This window comes from Oncorhynchus tshawytscha, linkage group LG30 (genome assembly GCF_018296145.1).
Source record: "Oncorhynchus tshawytscha isolate Ot180627B linkage group LG30, Otsh_v2.0, whole genome shotgun sequence".
NCBI classification, from domain to species: domain Eukaryota; kingdom Metazoa; phylum Chordata; class Actinopteri; order Salmoniformes; family Salmonidae; genus Oncorhynchus; species Oncorhynchus tshawytscha.
Genome location: NC_056458.1, coordinates 33,775,478 through 33,797,483, shown reverse-complemented (window position 1 = coordinate 33,797,483; position 22,006 = coordinate 33,775,478). Strand labels below are relative to the sequence as shown.

Here is a 22,006-nt window from a genome sequence, read left to right as displayed (position 1 = left end):
ATCAATGGCTCTGAACGAACTTTATTTGACTCTTTGCAAACTGGAATCCACATATCCTGAGGCTGCATTCATTGTAGCTGGGGATTTTAACAAGGCTAATCTGAAAACAAGACTCCCTAAATTGTGTCAGCATATCGATTGCACAACCAGGGCTGGTAAAACCTTGGATCATTGCTATTCTAACTTCCGCGATGCATATAAGGCCCTGCCCCGCCCTCCTTTCGGAAAATCTGACCACGACTCCATTTTGTTGCTCCCTGCCTCCAGACAAAAGCTAAAACAAGCTCCCACGCTGAGGTCTGTTCAACGCTGGTCCGACCAATCTGATTCCACGCTCCAAAACTGCTTCCATCACGTGGACTGGGATATGTTTCGTATTGCGTCAAACAACAACATTGATGAATACGCTGATTCGGTGAGCGAGTTCATTAGAACGTGCGTTGAAGATGTCGTTCCCATAGCAACAATTAAAACATTCCCAAACCAGAAACCGTGGATTGATGGCAGCGTTCCCGTGAAACTGAAAGCGTGAACCACTGCTTTTAATCAGGGCAAGGTGACCGGAAACATGACTGAATACAAACAGTGTAGCTATTCCCTCCGCAAGGCAATCAAACAAGCTAAGCGTCAGTATAGAGACAAAGTAGAATCGCAATTCAACGGCTCAGACACAAGAGGTATGTGGCAGGGTTTACAGTCAATCACGGATTACAAAAAGAAAACCAGCCCAGTCACGGACCAGGATGCCTTGCTCCCAGGCAGACTAAATAACTTTTTTGCCCGCTTTGAGGACAATACAGTGCCACTGACACAGCCCGCAACCAAAACATGTGGACTCTCCTTCACTGCAGCTGAGGTGAGTAAAACATTTAAATGTGTTAACCCTCGCAAGGCTGCAGGCCCAGACGGCATCCCCAGCCGCGCCCTCAGAGCATGCGCAGACCAGCTGGCTGGTGTGTTTACGGACATATTCAATCAATCCCTATCCCGGTCTGCTGTTCCCACATGCTTCAAGAGGGCCACCATTGTTCCTGTTCCCAAGAAAGCTAAGGTAACTGAGCTAAACAACTACCGCCCCGTGGCACTCACTTCCGTCATCATGAAGTGCTTTGAGAGACTAGTCAAGGACCATATCACCTCCACCCTACCTGACACCCTAGACCCACTCCAATTTGCTTACCGCCCAAATAGGTCTACAGACGATGCAATCTCAACCACACTGCACACTGCCCTAACTCATCTGGACAAGAGGAATACCTATGTGAGAATGCTGTTCATCGACTACAGCTCAGCATTTAACACCATAGTACCCTCCAAACTCGTCATCATACTGGACTTCCTGACGGGCCGCCCCCAGGTGGTGAGGGTAGGTAACAACATCTCCACCCTGCTGATCCTCAACACTGGGGCCCCACAAGGGTGTGTTCTGAGCCCTCTCCTGTACTCCCTGTTCACCCACGACTGCGTGGCCACGCACGCCTCCAACTAAATCATCAAGTTTGCGGACGACACAACAGTGGTAGGCTTGATTACCAACAACGACGAGACTGCCTACAGGGAGGAGGTGAGGGCCCTCGGAGTGTGGTGTCAGGAAAATAACCTCACACTCAACATCAACAAAACTAAGGAGATGATTGTGGACTTCAGGAAACAGCAGAGGGAACACCCCCCTATCCACATCGATGGAACAGTAGTGGAGAGGGTAGTAAGTTTTAAGTTCCTCGGCGTACACATCACAGACAAACTGAATTGGTCCACCCACACAGACAGCATTGTGAAGAAGGCGCAGCAGCGCCTCTTCAACCTCAGGAGGCTGAAGAAATTTGGCTTGTCACCAAAAGCACTCACAAACTTCTACAGATGCACAATCGAGAGCATCCTGTCGGGCTGTATCACCGCCTGGTACGGCAACTGCTCCGCCCACAACCGTAAGGCTCTCCAAAGGGTAGTGAGGTCTGCACAATGCATCACCGGGGGCAAACTACCTGCCCTCCAGGACACCTACACCACCCGATGTCACAGGAAGGCCATAAAGATCATCAAGGACAACAACCACCCGAGCCAGCCTGTTCACCCCGCTATTGTCCAGAAGGCGAGGTCAGAACAGGTGCATCAAAGCTGGGACCGGGAGACTGAAAAACAGCTTCTATCTCAAGTCCATCAGACTGTTAAACAGCCACCACTAACATTGAGTGGCTGCTGCCAACACACTGACTCAACTCCAGCCACTTTAATAATGGGAATTGATGTAAAATATATCACTAGCCACTTTAAACAATGCTACTTAATATAATGTTTACATACCCTACATTATTTCTCATATGTATATACTGTACTCTATATCATCTACTGCATCTTTATGTAATACATGTATCACTAGCCACTTTAAACTATGCCACTTTGTTTACATACTCATCTCATATGTATATACTGTACTCGATACCATCTACTGCATCTTGCCTATGCTGCTCTGTACCATCACTCATTCATATATCTTTATGTACATATTCTTTATCCCTTTACACTTATGTGTATAAGGTAGAAGTTTTGGAATTGTTAGCTAGATTACTCGTTGGTTATTACTGCATTGTCGGAACTAGAAGCACAAGCATTTCGCTATACTCGCATTAACATCTGCTAACCATGTGTATGTGACAAATACAATTTGATTTGATTCCCTCTTCTTCTGCCGTCTCAGGCCTACATAGAGCACCACGATCACCAGGAGTATGACCATGCACAGTAAAATGGCCATCACTGCCCTGGTGCTGAGACCCACTGGTAGGAAGACTGCTTCTGCCGTGCAGGACAGGAGGGACCCGTCGGTCTCACAGATACACATGCCGACAGTGAGGGTGCCAGTGCTGCTCTGGGCTGGGTAGCCACTGTCCTCCACCACCACCACATAGTACTCTTGGACTCACCTCTGAAACACCACACGCTTGGTCACTATCCCCGCTGTGTTGTTTCCAAAGTGTCGCACTGTGAAATTCATTTTTCTGATTTCACTGGGGGACTTGAAGAAGAACTTCTGTCCAACAGCAGGAAGATCCTTGTTCGTAGCATTGTTGGTCTGAATTACCTGGCATACTTTTGCATTTTCACAGACAAACGTGTCAAAGGGAATGGTGAGCTCCGGAGGGAACTCGTTGACATCCAGCACATTGACTGTGACTGTGACCTTGTTGGATAGGATAGGGTTGTAATAAAAGAATGGTCCACCAACCAAAGACCATCCAGCTTTGACATGCTAGTTGGAACTAGCAAAACTGACATTTCTGACTTGCTAACATTTATAAGATTCATAGTTCCGTCTAGAACGTGAACGCACAAAAAATATTTCCGCTAAGAGTTATGCTGCTTTTTACTGTAAACTAAAGTCAACGGACATGTTAATTAAAATACTGATGAGAGTCATAACATTCAAAACTATTATCAACCATAAAAATACAATTAACATGGGCAAATGAGCTAAGAAAATAAAAGAGCAAACAGCAAAATATAATTCTCAATATTTATCAATTTTGACATTAAGCATTTCAGTAGGAGACAAATGAGTTGTAAAATGAAAAAGAGTGAACAAAACTCGATAATTAGGTACTAGATAAGGATAATGGGGCTAATTGTGTCCATGTTATGGGACCAGGGAGAGTTCTACCAGGTCTCTGGCCATCTGCTCCTCCACATTGATCTTGGTTTTCTCGGCCACAAGGTCGGAGGCTTCCTTCTGGGCCTCATTGCTCAGCATCTCCACCAGGGTTTGCAGACCCAGACGCCGAGCATCATCCACCGGCTGGTTGTTGAAGAGGTCGCGCTGCTGCAGTGACAATACGGACACAAATCACTCAGACTGTCCTTTTAGGGGTAGCCACGGGTGTGATTATCACAACGTATAGGATAGATTAAGGCTACTGGTCCATTTGGATAAGTTATAGAAGTAAGAAATTAGAAATGGTATAACAGATTATCACCTGTGAATTGCCCATTTTTTTGAATAAATGTAATTTCTTGGACCAAATACAGTGCATTCGGAAAGTATTCAGACCCCATTCGCTTTTTCCACATGACAGCCTTATTCTAAAGTGGATTAAATAAAACATTTGCCTAATCAATCTACACACAATACCACAATGACAAAGCAAAAACAGGGTTAATCCATTTAAGAATAAGGCTGTAATGTAACAAAATGTGTAAAAAGTTAAGGAGTCTGAATACTTTCCAATGCACTGTACTATATTAAACCTGGTTGGTTGTGGAGAATTCAATACCTCAAGACTGGAGCCGTTCCTGATGCAGAACCTGACCATGTCTGGCTGGTTAGTGCAGACAGCCTAGAATAAACCAAAGTTACATGCATTTTTGTATATATTGCAGTTCTATCTATCAACATGTTTCATTCTGTATATTGGTGTACTTCAATATCATCAAAGAAATAGGTCATGCCAGACCACAATGTTATTCTGACAATATCTAAATCATAGTACTGCTAAGCACAAAATCATGTTACAGGGAAGATTTACGGGAAAGTAGAAACCCACCACATGCAGAGGAGTTCTGCCATCGGCATCAGCAAAGTTGAAGCTAACCCCTGCCTGCTTCCACACCTCCATCTGCTTGAAGTCTCCCAAGAACGCAAGGCTGCAGACAAGAGAGGCCTTTAATTACATCTCAAATATGGTGTCATTCCCAATTATTATGGATTCAAAGGTCAGTTCTATGTATGACAGTAAGGAAATCAAACATTTTCATAAAAATGTGATGAATTCAATACATTAAATGCGCAGCCCTTCTACACATAGGGAAATTAAGCAGTGATCATTTTCATACAATTATAAGTGCACAAATAGTTCTGAGATGTGACATTCAATATATGCCAGTGGTCACCAACCCTGGTCACTGCAGGACTAGTTTTGCAAGACTTTTGTCCCAGCCTAGTACTAACATGCGGTACATAATTCAACGAATGAAAGTATTGATGAACAGTTGATTAGCAGAATCTGGGGGGAACAAAAACCTGCAAATGCCATTGCTCTCTAGGACCAGTGTTGGTGACCACAGCTAGGTTATATGCTGTTTAAGTTAACCATAAGATTCAATACATTCAGTAGCTGGCTACTTCATTTAGCTCACCCACCAACACATCTCAACCCCCAGTTCCAGAGAGGATGTCTCCAGGTGAGCCCCCTCACTCATCAGTTGGGACACAACCTCTATGCTCCTGTACGGACACAATGAAGAGTCATGTTGTTGAGGGACTCCTGGTAAAAGACCTTTAGTCTAGCCATTCATCTCAGATAAGGTCTCCCCATTTGGAGCTTTATATACTGATGCATAATAAAAACATGAGGAAAACTCTTTTCTGGAAATCTTTCAAATAATGTGTAAATATATACATTTGCAGTTATTGTATAATTGCCATGCCATTAGTGATGGGGGGGACATGTATACAGTTATATATCGTAAGACAATATTGCAATATTATTTTTGCGCTAGTTGGCTGTACCTGCACCAAAACTCCAGTATTTTTCCTTCATAGCTTGTTCACTAGGAAGCCAATTTGTTTTCAGCACTTTTATTGTGCTGTGTTTACATCCAATGTTCAGTGTTTACATCCTATGTTTACATCCAATTGGTGAAGAATTTTCATGCATATATTCTAAAATCCACACAAAAACAATATGCATGTCACGACTTCCGCCGAAGTCGGTCCCTCTCCTTGTTTGGGCGGTCGACGTCACCGACCTTCTAGCCATCACTGATCCATTTATCATTTTCCATTGGTTTTGTCTTGTCTTCCTTCACACCTGGTTCCAATCCCATCAATTACATGTTGTGTATTTAACCCTCTGTTTCTCCTCATGTCCTTGTCGGAGATTGTTTTATTGTATGTTATGTGCAAGTCATGTGTCGGTGTGCGAGGGGTTTTGTACCCACTTATATTATTTTTTTAGTTTTATGAGCACTTATTAAACGACTCTGTTTATACCAAGTTCATTTTCCTGCCCCTGACTTCCCTGCCACCGACACGCACCCATTACAATGCACATTTTCTCACCAAAGTTGTTAACTTTCATTCAAATTACTTTTGCGGTTAACCCCCCACCCCCCCCAAAAAAAACACAAGTTAAATGGGTTTCCATCGAATTTTGAACTCCAATGATGATTTTGTCATATAATGTTATATAGCGAATGTGTCCACTCTGGTATTGGCACGTGTACTCTAACCAACGGCTTGCAGATACCGTGCGGGTATTGCCTACATCAGTGGTTTCCAAACTGTGGGGCGCACCCCGAGGGATCGGCAGCAGGGGAACGGGGATCTCCCCACCACAATTATTTTTAAATATACTGTACAGTACCAGTCAAAATTTTGGAAACACCTACTCATTCAAGGGTTTTTCTTTATTTTTACTATTTTCTATTCCTGTAGGAATGCCTTTCCAATAGTCTTGAAGGAGTTCCCACATATGCTGAGCACTTGTTGGCTGCTTTTCCTTAACTCTGTGGTCCAACTCATCACAAACCATCTCAATTGGGTTGAGGTCGGGTGATTGTGGTGGCCAGGTCATCTGATGCAGCACTCCATCACTCTCCTTCTTGGTCAAATAGCCATTACACAGCCTGGAGGTGTGTTGGGTCATTGTCCTGTTGAAAAACAAATGATAGTCCCACTAAAAGCAAACCAGAGGTGATGACGAATCACTGCAGAATGCGGTAGTAGCCATGCTGGTTAAGTGTGCCTTGAATTCTAAATAAATCAGTGTCACCAGCAAAGCACCCACACACCACCTCCTCCATGCTTCAGGGTGGGACCACACATGCGGAGATCATCCGTTCACCTACTCTGTGTCTCACAAAGACACGGCGGTTGGAACCAAAAGTTGCAAATTTGGACTCATCAGAGGAAAGCACAGATTTCTACCGGTCTAATGTCCATTGCTCGTGTTTCTTGTTCCAATCAAGTCACTTCTTCTTATTGGTGTCCTTCAGAAGTGGTTTCTTTGCAGCAATTCGACCATAACGGCCTGATTCACGCAGTCTCCTCTGAACAGTTGATGTTGAAGTGTGTCTGTTACTTGAACTCTGAGATACATTTATTTGCGCCGCAATATCTGAGGCTGGTAACTCTAATGAACTTATCCTCTGCAGCAGAGGTAACTCTGGGTCTTCCTTTCCTGTAGCGGTCCTCATGAGAGCCAGTTTCATCATAGAGCTTAATGTTTTTTTGTGACTACACTTGAAGACTATGACTGCACTTGACATTTTCCCAGATTGACTGACCTTCATGTCTTAAAGTAATGATGTACTGTTGTTTCTCTTTGCTTATTTGGGCTGTTCTTGCCATAATATGGACTTGGTTTTCACCAACCAGGGCTTCTATATATCACCTCCTACCCTGTCACAACTGAACTGATTGGAATTTCTTTCCTTCTTCATGCGTTTGAGCCACAAACTCACTTTTAACATGGCACACCTGTTAATTGAAATGCATTCCAGGTGACTACCTCATGAAGCTGGTTGAGAGAATGCCAAGAGTGTGCAAAGCTGTCATCAAGGCAAAGGGTGGCTACTTTGAAGAATCTCAAAAAACACTTTTTTGGTTACCACATGATGTTATTTCATAATTTTGATGTCTTCACTATTATTCTACAATGTAGAAAATAGTAAAATAAAGTGTCACGTCCTGACAATAGAAAGCCTGTATTTTCTATGGTAGAGTAGGTCAGGGCGTGACTAGGTTTATTTTTCTATGTTGGTGTTTGTGTATGATTCCCAATTAGAGGAGCTGGTAATCGTCGTCTCTAATTGGGGATCATACTTTAGTTGCATTTTTTCCACCTGTGGGTTATGGGATATTGTTTATGTTTAGTTGCTTGTTCGCACTACATTGTCATCACGGTTAGTTTATTCTTTCATTTGTTTTGTATTAGCTTAAGTTTCACTTCCTTTATTAAACATGTGGAACTCTATGCAAGCTTGGTCTGATCATCATTATTACGAACAACATGACAAAGAAAACCCCTGGAATGAGTAGGTGTGTCCAAACGTTTGACTCGTACTGTATACAGTGAGGGGGGAAAGTATTTGATCCCCTGCTGATTTTGTACGTTTGCCCACTGACAAAGAAATGAGAAGTCTATAATTTTAATGGTAGGTTTATTTGAACAGTGTGAGACAGAATAACAACAAAAAAATCCAGAAAACGCATGTAAAAAATGTTATAAATTGATTAGACTTTTAATGAGGGAAATAAGTATTTGACCCCCCTCTCAATCAGAAAGATTTCTGGCTCCCAGGTTTCTTTTATACAGGTAACGAGCTGAGATTAGAGGCACTCTTAAAGGGAGTGCTCCTAATCTCAGTTTGTTACCTGTATAAAAGACACATGTCCACAGAAGCAATCAATCAATCAGATTCCAAACTCTCCACCATGGCCAAAACCAAAGAGCTCTCCAAGGATGTCAGGGACAAGATTGTAGACCTACACAAGGCTGGAATGTGCTACAAGACCATCGCCAAGCAGCTTGGTGAGAAGGTGACAACAGTTGGTGCAATTATTCGCAAATGGAAGAAACACAAAAGAACTGTCAATCTCCCTCAGCCTGGGGCTCCATGCAAGATCTTACCTCGTGGAGTTGCAATGATCATGAGAACGGTGAGGAATCAGCCCAGAACTACACGGGAGGATCTTGTCAATGATCTCAAGGCAGCTGGGACCATAGTCACCAAGAAAACAATTGGTAGCACACTACGCCGTGAAGGACTGAAATCCTGCAGCGCCCGCAAGGTCCCCCTGCTCAAGAAAGCACATATACAGTGCCTTGCGAAAGTATTCGGCCCCCTTGAACTTTGCGACCTTTTGCCACATTTCAGGCTTCAAACATAAAGATATAAAACTGTATTTTTTTGTGAAGAATCAACAACAAGTGGGACACAATCATGAAGTGGAACGACATTTATTGGATATTTCAAACTTTTTTAACAAATCAAAAACGGAAAAATTGGGCGTGCAAAATTATTCAGCCCCCTTAAGTTAATACTTTGTAGCGCCACCTTTTGCTGCGATTACAGCTGTAAGTCGCTTGGGGTAGGTCTCTATCAGTTTTGCACATCGAGAGACTGACATTTTTTCCCATTCCTCCTTGCAAAACAGCCCAAAACATACGGCCAAGGCAACAAAGGAGTGGCCCAAGAAGAAGCACATTAAGGTCCTGGAGTGGCCTAGCCAGTCTCCAGACCTTAATCCCATAGAAAATCTGTGGAGGGAGCTGAGGGTTCGAGTTGCCAAACGTCAGCCTTGAAACCTTAATGACTTCGAGAAGATCTGCATAGAGGAGTGGGACAAAATCCCTCCTGAGATGTGTGCAAACCTGGTGGCCAACCGCAAGAAACATCGGACCTCTGTGATTGCCAACAAGGGTTTTGCCACCAAGTACTAAGTCATGTTTTGCAGAGGGGTCAAATACTTATTTCCCTCATTAAAATGCAAATCAAGCAATAACATTTTTGACATGCGTTTTTCTGGATTTTTGTCTCTCATTGTTCAAATAAACCTACCATTAAAATTATAGACTGATCAATTTTTTGTCAGTGGGCAAACGTACAAAATCAGCAGGGGATCAAATACTTTTTTCCCCACTGTATTGATTTTAAAAAAAGCGCAGCTCAGTCTGGCTTTCAACTTAGTTTTGGAAGTTGTAATAGCAGAATATATTTATTTATATTTTTTATTTCACCTTTATTTAACCAGGTATGCTAGTTGAGAACAAGTTCTCATTTGCAACTGTGACCTGGCCAAGACAAAGCAAAGCAGTTTGACACATATAACAACACAGAGTTACACATGGAATAAACAAACATAGTCAATAATACAGTAGAAATGTCTATATATAGTATGTGCAAATGAGGTAGGATAAGGGAGGTAAGGCAATTAATAGACCATGGTGGCGAAGTAATTACAATATAGCAATTAAACACTGGAATGGTAGATGTGCAGAAGATGAATGTGCAAGTAGAGATACTGGGGTGCAAAGGAGCATGATAAATAAATAAATACAGTATGGGGATGAGGTAGTTGGATGGGATATTTACAGATGGGCTATGTACAGGTGCAGTGATATGTGAGCTGCTCTGACAGCTGGTGCTTAAAGCTAGTGAGGGAGATATGAGTCTCCAGCTTCAGTGATTTTTGCAATTAATTGCAGTCATTGGCAGCAGAGAACTGGAAGGAAAGGTGGCCAAAGGAAAAATTGGCTTTGGGGGTGACCAGTATACCTGCTGGAGAGCGTGCTACGGGTGGGTGCTGCTATGGTGACCAGTGAGCTGAGATAAGGCGGGGCTTTACCTAGCAGAGACTTGTAGATGACCCAGTGTGTTTGGAAACGAGTATGAAGCGAGGGCCTGCCAACGAAAGTGTACAGGTCGCAGTGGTGGGTAGTATATGGGGCTTTGGTGACAAAACGGATGGCACTGTGATAGACTGCATCCAATTAGTTGAGTAGAGTGTTGGAGGCTATTTTGTAAATGACATCGCCGAAGTCGAAGATCGGTAGGATGGTCAGTTTTACCTTGTCAGAAAGTTCCAGATCAACTAGCCCATGTCAGCTAATATTTTTTAGATTTAGTTGTAATGTTCGAGTCACTTAAATATCACATGAATAGACATGGCAAAATGCATAGAATTGCAAGAAATAAGCCTTTAACCTGTTACATTTTCTCTCTGACAAAAAGAGGGGTGTGGACAGTTTGTGTCATGAAAAGTGCTTGTGCCAATATAAATAGCCGTGGGGCACAGCTGAAAGCTGTTGTTCTGATTAAAGAAGCAATAAAACTGGCCTTCTTTAGACTAGTTGAGTATCTGGAGCATCAGCATTTGTGGGTTTGATTACAGGCTCAAAATGGCCAGAAACAAAGACCTTTATTCTGAAAGTCATCAGCCTATTCTTGTTCTGAGAGATGAAGGCTATTCAATGTGAGAAATTGCCAAGAAACGGAAGATCTCGTACAACACTGTGTACTACTCCCTTCACAGAACAGCTAACCAGAATAGAAAGAGGAGTGGGAGGCCCTGGTGCACAACTGAGCAAGGGGACAAATACATCAGAGTGTCTAGTTTGAGAAACAGACGCCTCACAAGTCCTCAACTGGCAGCTTCATTAAATACTACCTGCAAAACACCAGTCTCAACGTCAACAGTGAAGAGGCGACTCCGAGATGCTGGCCTTCTTAGCAGATTTGCAAAGAAAAAGCCATATCTCAGACTGGCCTATAAAAAGAAAAGATTAAGATGGGCAATGATCAATTAGCCTTTTACAATGATCAACTTGGATTAGCTAACACAACGTGCCATTGGAACACAGGAGTGATAGTTGCTGATAATGGGCCTCTGCACGCATGTGTAGATATCTCATTAATAATCAGCTGTTTCCAGCGACAATAGTCATTTACAACATTAACAATGTCTACACTGTATTTCTGATCAATTTGATGTTATTTTAATGGACAAAAAATGCACTTTTCTTTCAAAAACAAGGACATTTCTAAGTGACCCCAAACTTTTGAACGGTAGTGTAAATGTTGATGGTTTTTTTTACATTGGATACATTTACCATATAATATGAGGACAGAAATACAGTGGGGCAAAAAAGATTTAGTCAGCCACCAATTGTGTAAGTTCTCCCACTTAAAAAGATGAAAGAGGCCTGTAATTTTCATCATATGTACACTTCAACTATGACAGACAAAATGAGGGGTAAAAAGTCCAGAAAATCACATTGTAGGATTTTTTATGAATTCATTTGCAAATGATGGTGGAAAATAAGCATTTGGTCACCTACAAACAAGCAAGATGTCTGGCTCTCACAGACCTGTAACTTCTTCTTTAAGAGGCTCCTCTGTCCTCCACTCGTTACCTGTATTAATGGCACCTGTTTGAACTTGTTATCAGTAAAAAAAAGACATCTGTCCACAACCCCAAATCAAATCAAATTTCAAATCAAATCAAATGTATTTATATAGCCCTTCGTACATCAGCTGATATCTCAAAGTGCTGTACAGAAACCCAGCCTAAAACCCCAAACAGTCACACTACAAACTCCACTATGGCCAAGACCAAAGAGCAGTCAAAGGACACCAGAAACAAAATTGTAGACCTGCACCAGGCTGGGAAGACTGAATCTGCATTAGGTAAGCAGCTTGGTTTGAAGAAATCAACTGTGGGAGCAATTATTAGGAAATTGAAGACATACAAGACCACTGATAATCTCCCTCGATCTGGGGCTCCACGCAAGATCTCACCCCGTGGGGTCAAAATGATCACAAGAACGGTGAGCAAAAATCCCAGAACCACACGGGGGGACCTAGTGAATGACCTGCAGAGAGCTGGGACCAAAGTAACAAAGCCTACCATCAGTAACACACTACGCCACCAGGGACTCAAATCCTGCAGTGCCAGACGTGTCCCCCTGCTTAAGCCAGTACATGTCCAGGCCGATCTGAAGTTTGCTAGAGAGCATTTGGATGATCCAGAAGAAGATTGGGAGAATATCACATGGTCAGATGAAACCAAAATATAACTTTTTGGTAAAAGCTCAACTCGTCGTGTTTGGAGGACAAAGAATGCTGAGTTGCATCCAAAGAACACCATACCTACTGTGAAGCATGGGGGTGGAAACGTCATGCATTGGGGCTGTTTTTCTGCAAAGGGACCAGGACGACTGATCCGTGTAAAGGAAAGAATGAATGGGGCCAAGTATCGTGAGATTTTGCGTGAAAACCTCCTTCCATCAGCAAGGGCATTGAAGATGAAACGTGGCTGGGTCTTTCAGCATGACAATGATCCCAAACACATCGCCCGGGCAACGAAGGAGTGGCTTCGTAAGAAGCATTTCAAGGTCCTGGAGTGGCCTAGCCAGTCTCCAGATCTCAACCCCATAGAAAATCTTTGGAGGGAGTTGAAAGTCCGTGTTGCCCAGCAACAGCCCCAAAACATCACTGCTCTAGAGGAGATCTGCACGGAGGAATGGGCCAAAATAACAGCAACAGTGTGTGAAAACCTTGTGAAGACTTACAGAAAACATTTGACCTCTGTCATTGCCAACAAAGGGTATATAACAAAGTATTGAGATAAACTTTTGTTATTGACCAAATACTTATTTTCCACCATAATTTGCAAATAAATTCATAAAAAATCCTACAATGTGATTTTCTGGATTTTTTTTCTAATTTTCTCTGTCATAGTTGAAATGTATCTATGATGAAAATTACAGGCCTCTCTCATCTTTTTAAGTGGGAGAACTTGCACAATTGGTGGCTGACTAAATACTTTTTTGCGCCACTGTATAAACCTTTTACCTTATCATAAGTAGACATAATTGCAAATTATGAAAACCTTCCAAGAGAAATAAAAATAATAATTTAGTTCCGAATTGAACTTTAATTAAATGAGTTGACTCTTCACATGGGATGATTTCACTGAACAACAAAAGAAAGGGAAAATTGAAGGATTCCCAATGATCCATCACATCTCCCAAAAACGTTTTCAACATATGTGTAAAATGATTGTCTAGAAACTAAAGCTTTGGTTGTCTTCCTCTCAGGCCTCCATGTCTTTTCCCTGGACCTCCTCAATGTCCACTTCTTGAACATCAGCCGTATATATTCCCCCCCAAGCAGACACATCGATGGCCCTGAACGAACTTTATTTGTCTCTATGTAAACTGGAAACCACATATCCTGAGGCTGCATTCATTGTAGCTGGGGATTTTAACAAGGCTAATCTGAAAACAAGACTCCCTAAATTCTATCAATATATCGATTGCGCAATCAGGGCTGGTAAAACCTTGGGTCATTGTTATTCTAACTTCCGCTACGCATATAAGGACCTCCCCCGCCCTCCTTTCGGAAAAGCTGACCACGACTCTATTTTGTTGCTTCCAGCCTACAGACAGAAACTAAAACAAGAAGCTCCCGCGCTCAGGTCTGTTCAACGCTGGTCCGACCAATCTGATTCCACGCTTCAAGAAAGCTTCGATCACGTGGATTGGGATATGTTCCGCATTGCGTCCAACAACAACATTGACGAATACGCTGATTTGGTGATCGAGTTCATTAGAAAGTGCATCGGCGATGTCGTACCCACAGCAACGATTAAAACATTCCCAAACCAGAAACCGTGGATTGATGGCAGCATTCACGCGGAACTGAAAGCGCGAACTACTGCTTTTAACCAGGGCAAGGTAACCCGGAAACATGACCGAATACAAACAGTGTAGCTATTCCTTCCGCAAGGCAATCAAACAAGCTAAGCGTCAGTATAGAGACAAACTAGAGTTGCAATTCAACGGCTTAGACACAAGAGGTATGTGGCAGGGTCTACAGTCAATCACAGATTGCAAAAAGAAAACCAGCCCCGTCGCGGACCAGGATGTCTTGCTCCCAGACAGACTAAATAACTTCTTTGCTCGCTTTGAGGACAATACAGTGCCACTGCCACGGCCCGCTACCAAAACCTGCGGACTCTCCTTCACTGCAGCCGAGGTGAGTAAAACATTTAAACGTGTTAACCCTCGCAAGGCTGCAGGCCCAGACGGCATCCCCGGCCGCTTCCTCAGAGCATGCGCAGACCAGCAGGCTGGTGTGTTTACGAACATATTCAATCATTCCTTATCCCAGTCTGCTGTTCCCACATGCTTCAAGAGGGCCACCATTGTTCCTGTTCCCAAGAAAGCTAAGGTAACTGAGCTAAACGACTACCGCCCCGTAGCAATCACTTCCGTCATCATGAAGTGCTTTGAGAGACTACTCAAGGACCATATCACCTCCACCCTACCTGACACCCTAGACCCACTCCAATTTGCTTACCACCCCAATAGGTCCACAGACGACGCAATCGCAACCACACTGCACACTGCCCTAACCCATCTGGACAAGAGGAATACCTATTTGAGAATGCTGTTCATCGACTACAGCTCAGCATGTAACACCACAGTACCCTCCAAACTCGTCATCAAGCTCGAGACCCAGGGTCTCATCCCCGCCCTGTACAACTCGGTCCTGGACTTCCTGACGGGCCGCCCCCAAGGTGGTGAGGGTAGGTAACAACATCTCCACCCCGCTGATCCTCAACACTGGGGCCCCACAAGGCTGCGTTCTGAGCCCTCTCCTGTACTCCCTGTTCACCCACAACTGCGTGGCCATGCACGCCTTCAACTCAATCATCAAGTTTGCAGACGATACTACAGTGGTAGGCTTGATTACCAACAACGACGAGACGGCCTACAGGGAGGAGGTGAGGGCCCTCAGAGTGTGGTGTCAGGAAAATAACCTCACACTCAACGTCAACAAAACTGAGGAGATGATTGTGGACTTCAGGAAACAGCAGAGGGAGCACCCCCCTATCCACATCGACGGGACAGTAGTGGAGAGGGTAGTAAGTTTTAAGTTCCTCGGCGTACACATCACGGACAAACTGAATTGGTCCACCCACAAAGACAGCGCTGAAGAAGGCGCAGCGGCGCCTTCACAGGAGGCTGAAGAAATTCGGCTTGTCATTGCACAATCGAGAGCATACTGTCGGGCTGTATCACCGCCTCTGGTACGGCAACTGCTCCTCCCATAACCGTAAGGCTCTCCAAAGGGTAGTGAGGTCTGCACAATGCATCACCGGGGGCAAACTACCTGCCCTCCAGGACACCTACACCACCCGATGTCACAGGAAGGCCATAAAGATTAGCTTTTTTAAAAATATTTTTTTGTGTGAATTTTACCACAAAGACAGCTCATTGTCCCGTACGGGCTCGGGAGAAGAAGGTTGAAAGTCAGCGCCTCCGATTTCTTAACACAGCGCCATCCAACCCGGAAGCCAGCCGCACCAATGTGTCAGAGGAAACACCATGCACCTGGCAACCTTGGTTAGCGCGCACTGTGCCCGGCCCGCCACAGGAGTCGCTGGTGCGCGATGAGACAAGGATTTCCCTACCGGCCAAACCCTCACGAACCCGGACGACGCTAGGCCAATTGTGTGTCGCCCCACGGATCTCCCGGTCGCGGCTGGTTACAACAGAGCCTGGGCGCCACCCGGGAGGCCCCATAATGATCATCAAGGACAACAACCACCCGAGCCACTGCCTGTTCACCCCGCTATCATCCAGAAGGCGAGGTCAGTACAGGTGCATCAAAGCAGGGACCGAGAGACTGAAAAACAGCTTCTATCTCAAGGCCATCAGACTGTTAAACAACCACCACTAACATTGAGTGGCTGCTGCCAACATACTGACTCAACTCCAGCTCACTTTAATAATGGAAATTTATGTAAAATTGATGTAAAAAATGTATCACTAGCCACTTTAAACAATGCCACTTAATATAATGTTTACATACCCTACATTACTCATCTCATATGTATATGTATATACTGTACTCTATATCATCTACTGCATCTTGACATCTTTATGTAATACATGTATCACTAGCCACTTTAAACTATGACACTTTTATGTTTACATACCCTATATTACTCATCTCAGGCTACCCCTTGGGGTGGCAGGGTAGCCTAGTGGTTAGAGCATTGGACTAGTAACCAAAAGGTTGCAAGTTCAAATCCCAGAGCTTACAAGGTACAAAATCTGTCATTCTGCCCCTGAACAGGCAGTTAACCCACTGTTCCTAGTTATTGAAAATACAAATTTGTTCTTAACTGACTTGCCTAGTAAAATAAAGGTAAAATAAATATACTGTACTCGATTGCATCTTGCCTATGCCCTTCTGTACCATCACTCATTCATATATCTTTAAGTACATATTCTTTATCCCTTTACACTTGTGTGTATATGGTAATAGTTGTGGAATTGTTAGGTTAGATTAATCGTTGGTTATTACTCAACTCAATTTAACCTTGCACAATACCCTAGATGCAGTTGCACTCCTAAAACCTAAAAACATTTGTCATAAGAAACTAGCTCCCTGGTATACATAAAATACCCGAGCTCTGAAGCAAGCTTCCAGAAAATTGGAACGGAAATGGCGCCACACCAAACTGGAAGTCTTCCGACTAGCTTCGAAAGACAGTACCGTGCCGTATCAAAGAGCGCTCACTGCTGCTCGATCATCCTATTTTTCCAACTTAATTGAGGAAAATAAGAACAATCCTAAATGTATTTTTGATACTGTCGCAAAGCTAACTAAAAAGTAGCATTCCCCAAGTGAGGATGGCTTTCACTTCAGCAGTAATAAATTAATGAACTTCTTTGAGGAAAAGTTCATGATTATGAGAAAGGAAATTACGGACTCCTCTTTAAATCTGCGTATTCCGTCAAAGCTCAGTTGTCCTGAGTCTGCACAACACTGCCAGGACCTAGGATCAAGGGAGACACTCAAGTGTTTTAGTACTATACCTCTTGACACAATGATGAAAATAATCATGGCCTCTAATCCTTCAAGCTGCATACTGGACCCTATTCCAAATAAACTACTGAAAGAGCTGCTTCATGTGCTTGGCCCTCCTATGTTGAACATAATAAACGGCTCTCTATCCACCGGATGTCTACCAAACTCACTAAAAGTGGCAGTAATAAAGCCTCTCTTGAAAAAGCCAAACCTTGACCCAGAAAATATAAAAAACTATCGGCCTATATCGAATCTTCCACTCCTCTCAAAAAAATTTGAAAAAGCTGTTGCGCAGCAACTCACTGCCTTCCTGAAGACAAACAATGTATACTAAATGCTTCAGTCTGGTTTTAGACCCCATCATAGCACTGAGCCTGCACTTGTGAAGGTGGTAAATGACCTTTTAATGACATCAGACCGAGGCTCTGCATCTGTCCTCGTGCTCCTAGACCTTAGTGCTGCTTTTGATACCATCGATCACCACATTCTTTTGGAGAGATTGGAAACCCAAATTGGTCTACACGGACAAGTTCTGGCCAGGTTTAGATCTTATCTGTCGGAAAGATATCAGTTTGTCTCTGTGAATGGTTTGTCTCTGTGAATGGTTGACAAATCAACTGTAAATTTCGGTGTTCCTCAAGGTTCAGTTTTAGGACCACTATTGTTTTCACTATATATTTTACCTCTTGGGGATGTCATTCGAAAACATAATGTTAACTTTCCCTGCTATGCAGATGACACACAGCTGTATATTTCAATGAAACATGGTGAAGCCCCAAAATTGCCCTCGCTGGAAGCCTGTGTTTCAGACATAACGAAGTGGATGACTGCAAACTTTCTACTTTTAAACTCGGACAAAACAGAGATGCTTGTTCTAGGTCCCAAGAAACAAAGAGATCTTCTGTTGTATCTGACAATTAATCTTGATGGTTGTACAGTCGTCTCAAATAAAACTGTGAAGGACCTCGGCGTTACTCTGGATCCTGATCTCTCTTTTGACGAACATATCAAGACTGTTTCGAGGACAGCTTTTTTCCATCTACGTAACATTGCAAAAATCAGAAACTTTCTGTCCAAAAATTACGCAGAAAAATTAATCCATGCTTTTGTTACTTCTATGTTAGACTACTGCAATGCTCTACTTTCTGGCTACCCGGATAAAGCACTAAATAAACTTCAGTTAGTGCTAAATACGGCTGCTAGAATCCTGACTAGAACCAAAAAGTTTCATCATATTACTCCAGTGCTAGCCTCCCTACACTGGCTTCCTGTTAAGGCAAGGGCTGATTTCAAGGTTTTACTGCTAACATACAAAGCATTACTTGGGCTTGCTCTTATCGATCTTTCTGATTTGGTCCTGCCGTACATACCTACATAAACTACGGTCACAAGACGCAGGCCTCCTAATTGTCCCTAGAATATCTTAGCAAACAGCTGGAGGCAGGGCTTTCTCCTATAGAGCTCCATTTTTATGGAATGGTCTGCCTACCCATGTGAGAGACGCAGACTCGGTCTCAACCTTTAAGTCTTTACTGAAGACTCATCTCTTCAGTGGGTCATATGATTGAGTGTAGTCTGGCCCAGGAGTGTGAAGGTGAACGGAAAGGCTCTGGAGCAACGAACCGCCCTTGCTGTCTCTGCCTGGCCGGTTCTTTCCACTGGGATTCTCTGCCTCTAACCCTATTACAGGGACTGAGTCACTGGCTTACTAGTGCTCTTTCATGCCGTCCCTAGGAGGGGTGCGTCACTTGAGTAGGTTGAGTCACTGACGTGATCTTCCTGTCTGGGTTGGCGCCCCCCCTTGGGCTGTGCCATGGCAGAGATCTTTTTGGCCTTGTCTCAGGATGGTAAGTTGGTGGTTGTGGGGGCTGTGGTGTGGGGGCTGTGCTTTTGCAAAGTGGGTGGGGTTATATCCTTCCTGTTTGGCCCTGTCCGGGGGGATCACCGGATGGGGCCACAGTGTCTCCTGATCCCTCCTGTCTCAGCCTCCAGCATTTATGCTGCAGTAGTTTGTGTCGGGGGGCTTGGGTCAGCTTGTTATATCTGGAGTACTTCTCCTGTCTTATCCGGTGTCCTGTGTGGATTTAAGTATGCTCTCTCAGATTCTCTCTTTCTTTCTCTCTCTCGGAGGACCTGAGCCCTAGGACCATGCCTCAGGAAAACCTGGCACGATGACTCCTTGCTGTCCCTAGTCCACCTGGCCGTGCTGCTGCTCCAGTTTCAACTGTTCTGCCTGCGGCTATGGAATCCTGACTTGTTCACCGGACGTGCTACCTGTCCCAGACCTGCTGTTTTTAACTCTCTAGAGAGCAGGAGTGGTAGAGATACTCTTAATGACCGGCTATGAAAAGCCAACTGACATTTACTCCTGAGGTGCTGACTTGCTGCACCCTCGACAACTACTGTGATTATTATTATTTGACCATGCTGGTTATTTATGAACATTTGAACATCTTGGCCATGTTCTGTTATAATCTCCACCCGGCACAGCCAGAAGAGGACTGGCCACCCCTCATAGCCTGGTTCCTCTTTAGATTTCTTCCTAGGTTTTGGCCTTTCTAGGGAGTTTTTCCTAGCCACCGTGCTTCTACACCTGCATTGCTTGCTGTTTGGGGTTTTAGGCTGGGTTTCTGTACAGCACTTTGAGATATCAGCTGATGTACAAAGGGCTATAGAAATAAATTTGATTTGATTTGATATTACTGCATTGTCGGAACTAGAAGGACAAGCATTTCACTACACTCGCATTAACATCTGCGAACCATGTGTATGTGACAAATAAAATTTGATTTGAGATCTGGAGAATCAGCTGTACATGTGATGGAAGAGTGCACTGTGCATGCAGAGGGTTGCAATTCCATTGAATTGTGAATAGTTTAACCAAAATATGCCACAAGCCCTAGAATTGCCTTATGTGTATCCCACAAAAAAGGTTCACTGTTATAAGCTAACTTTTTTGATGAATATAAGCAAAATTCCCCAATTCTCGGGCTTAACTTCCCATGGAAAATTTCCTGGAAAGTTTCCAACCCTTTGCAACCCTACTCACTACTGTAAATTGCTCTGGATAAGAGCATCTGCTAAATGACTAAAATGCAAATACCACTGGGCCCAACCAGACACAGATAATCGAAGATTGAGGTTTGTTTTCTCACTTGCAGCGAATGCCATCTCGGAGAGCAGTTTCTCTCGCAAAATCCCTAACGTTGACATCCGCTCCCTTCTTCAGCAGGAATCGTACAGTCTCGACATCCCCCTCACCAGCAGCCAGGTGGAGAGGTGTCCTCCCATGTCCGTCTGACACAGACACATCAGCTCCCTAAAGCATGACAGTCAACATTTTGGGATGAATTTCCTAAGTATCACTACTTATGTCAACCGAATTAAATTGCTCTAAATGATGATACAGTAGCAATGTTTTCATAAACTAACGTTAGTAACGTTAGGTTACAGGATTACCTTCCCACAAATTCACTTGTATAACACAGTAGCTAGCTAACTAAGTAAGTACTACTAGCTATTCTAATAGTAGTTACTTATATTGTAGTGAATTCGGGAGATAACCCCGACCGAGCATTTCGCTACACTCGCATTAACATCTGCTAACCATGTGTATGTGACAAATAAAATTTGATTTGATTTGATTTGACCGGGGACTTGGACCTGGGTCCAATGACCGTCAAACCAACGCCTTAACAGTTAAGCCAAGAGGTCCAAACCCCTTGAAGAGGTCGCTATATATATATATATATATATATTGGTCAATAATAATACTCTGGTAACGTTACCTGCTGTAAGTGTCCCTCAAGACCAACAATGTCTCCTTGCAAAGCAGAGGCATTCAACAGCATGGGGAAGATGGCAAGCTGGCACACCTTCATCTCCTACGGTTAGTACAAGAAAATTAACCTTGCAGAAGGCTATATTCAATGTAGTATCATGGATTATAGTTTCATATTGACATTGATTGACTTGACTGAAGAACACAGACAGTTCACCAATAACGTTGTACTTTTGACCGACTGTGATTGATGCATCCAACGGTTAGCTAGCTGGCTAGAAGCTGACATAGTTCAGCGCAAACGCTAGCTAGTTAGCCTTTATAGAGCCTTTACTACTCTATAACGTTATATTGGTTTACTAGAGAACTTTAGTTTGCTGGCTAAACACACCAACCTTTGCCATATCATCAGTCCCCAACCATCCCAGACGGATGGATGATGCCACAGCTGACCAAAATCTGTAAACTTCTTCAGGGATCTTTCCTTTTGATTGATAAATACCCATGGTGGCGAATTACTAAGCTTTCGCAATATAAACTTTTATTGAGAGGCAAAACCACTACAGGGCCTGTCTGGGGTTCAAAATAATTAAATTACTCACTAACATAAAAAATTAATGAATGGTTTCCCGGGTTCGAAAGTTCCCACCCGTCACGTGACATAGCACTTGCATATCAAACAGATGTGACTTGTTGAACGTATTGTAATGAACATCATTAACTTAACTTCATGAACATAGCATTCAAAGTGTTTACAAATGCAAGTATTATCATTTACATTAATTGAATGTTTCATGTTTGTCGTCTGTATGGGAAAATAGTACCTAGCCATCTTGCAGC

The 22,006-nt window shown here is 43.5% G+C and overlaps 1 protein-coding gene across 1 annotated transcript; it reads right to left on the bottom strand.

The window, feature by feature from the left end:
• Window positions 1–3,500: 3,500 nt before the first annotated feature.
• si:ch211-209a2.2 (L-asparaginase) lies at window positions 3,501–21,831 on the bottom strand. The gene is made up of 7 exons (XM_024393222.2): window positions 21,562–21,831; window positions 21,174–21,269; window positions 20,541–20,704; window positions 5,135–5,218; window positions 4,539–4,638; window positions 4,269–4,331; window positions 3,501–3,817 (listed from the first exon to the last, which is right to left on the bottom strand). Exons 1-7 carry the CDS (start codon window positions 21,670–21,672, stop codon window positions 3,635–3,637), a joined length of 801 nt encoding a protein of 266 aa, XP_024248990.1. The 5' UTR covers window positions 21,673–21,831; the 3' UTR covers window positions 3,501–3,634.
• Between the last annotated feature and the right edge of the window lie 175 nt (window positions 21,832–22,006).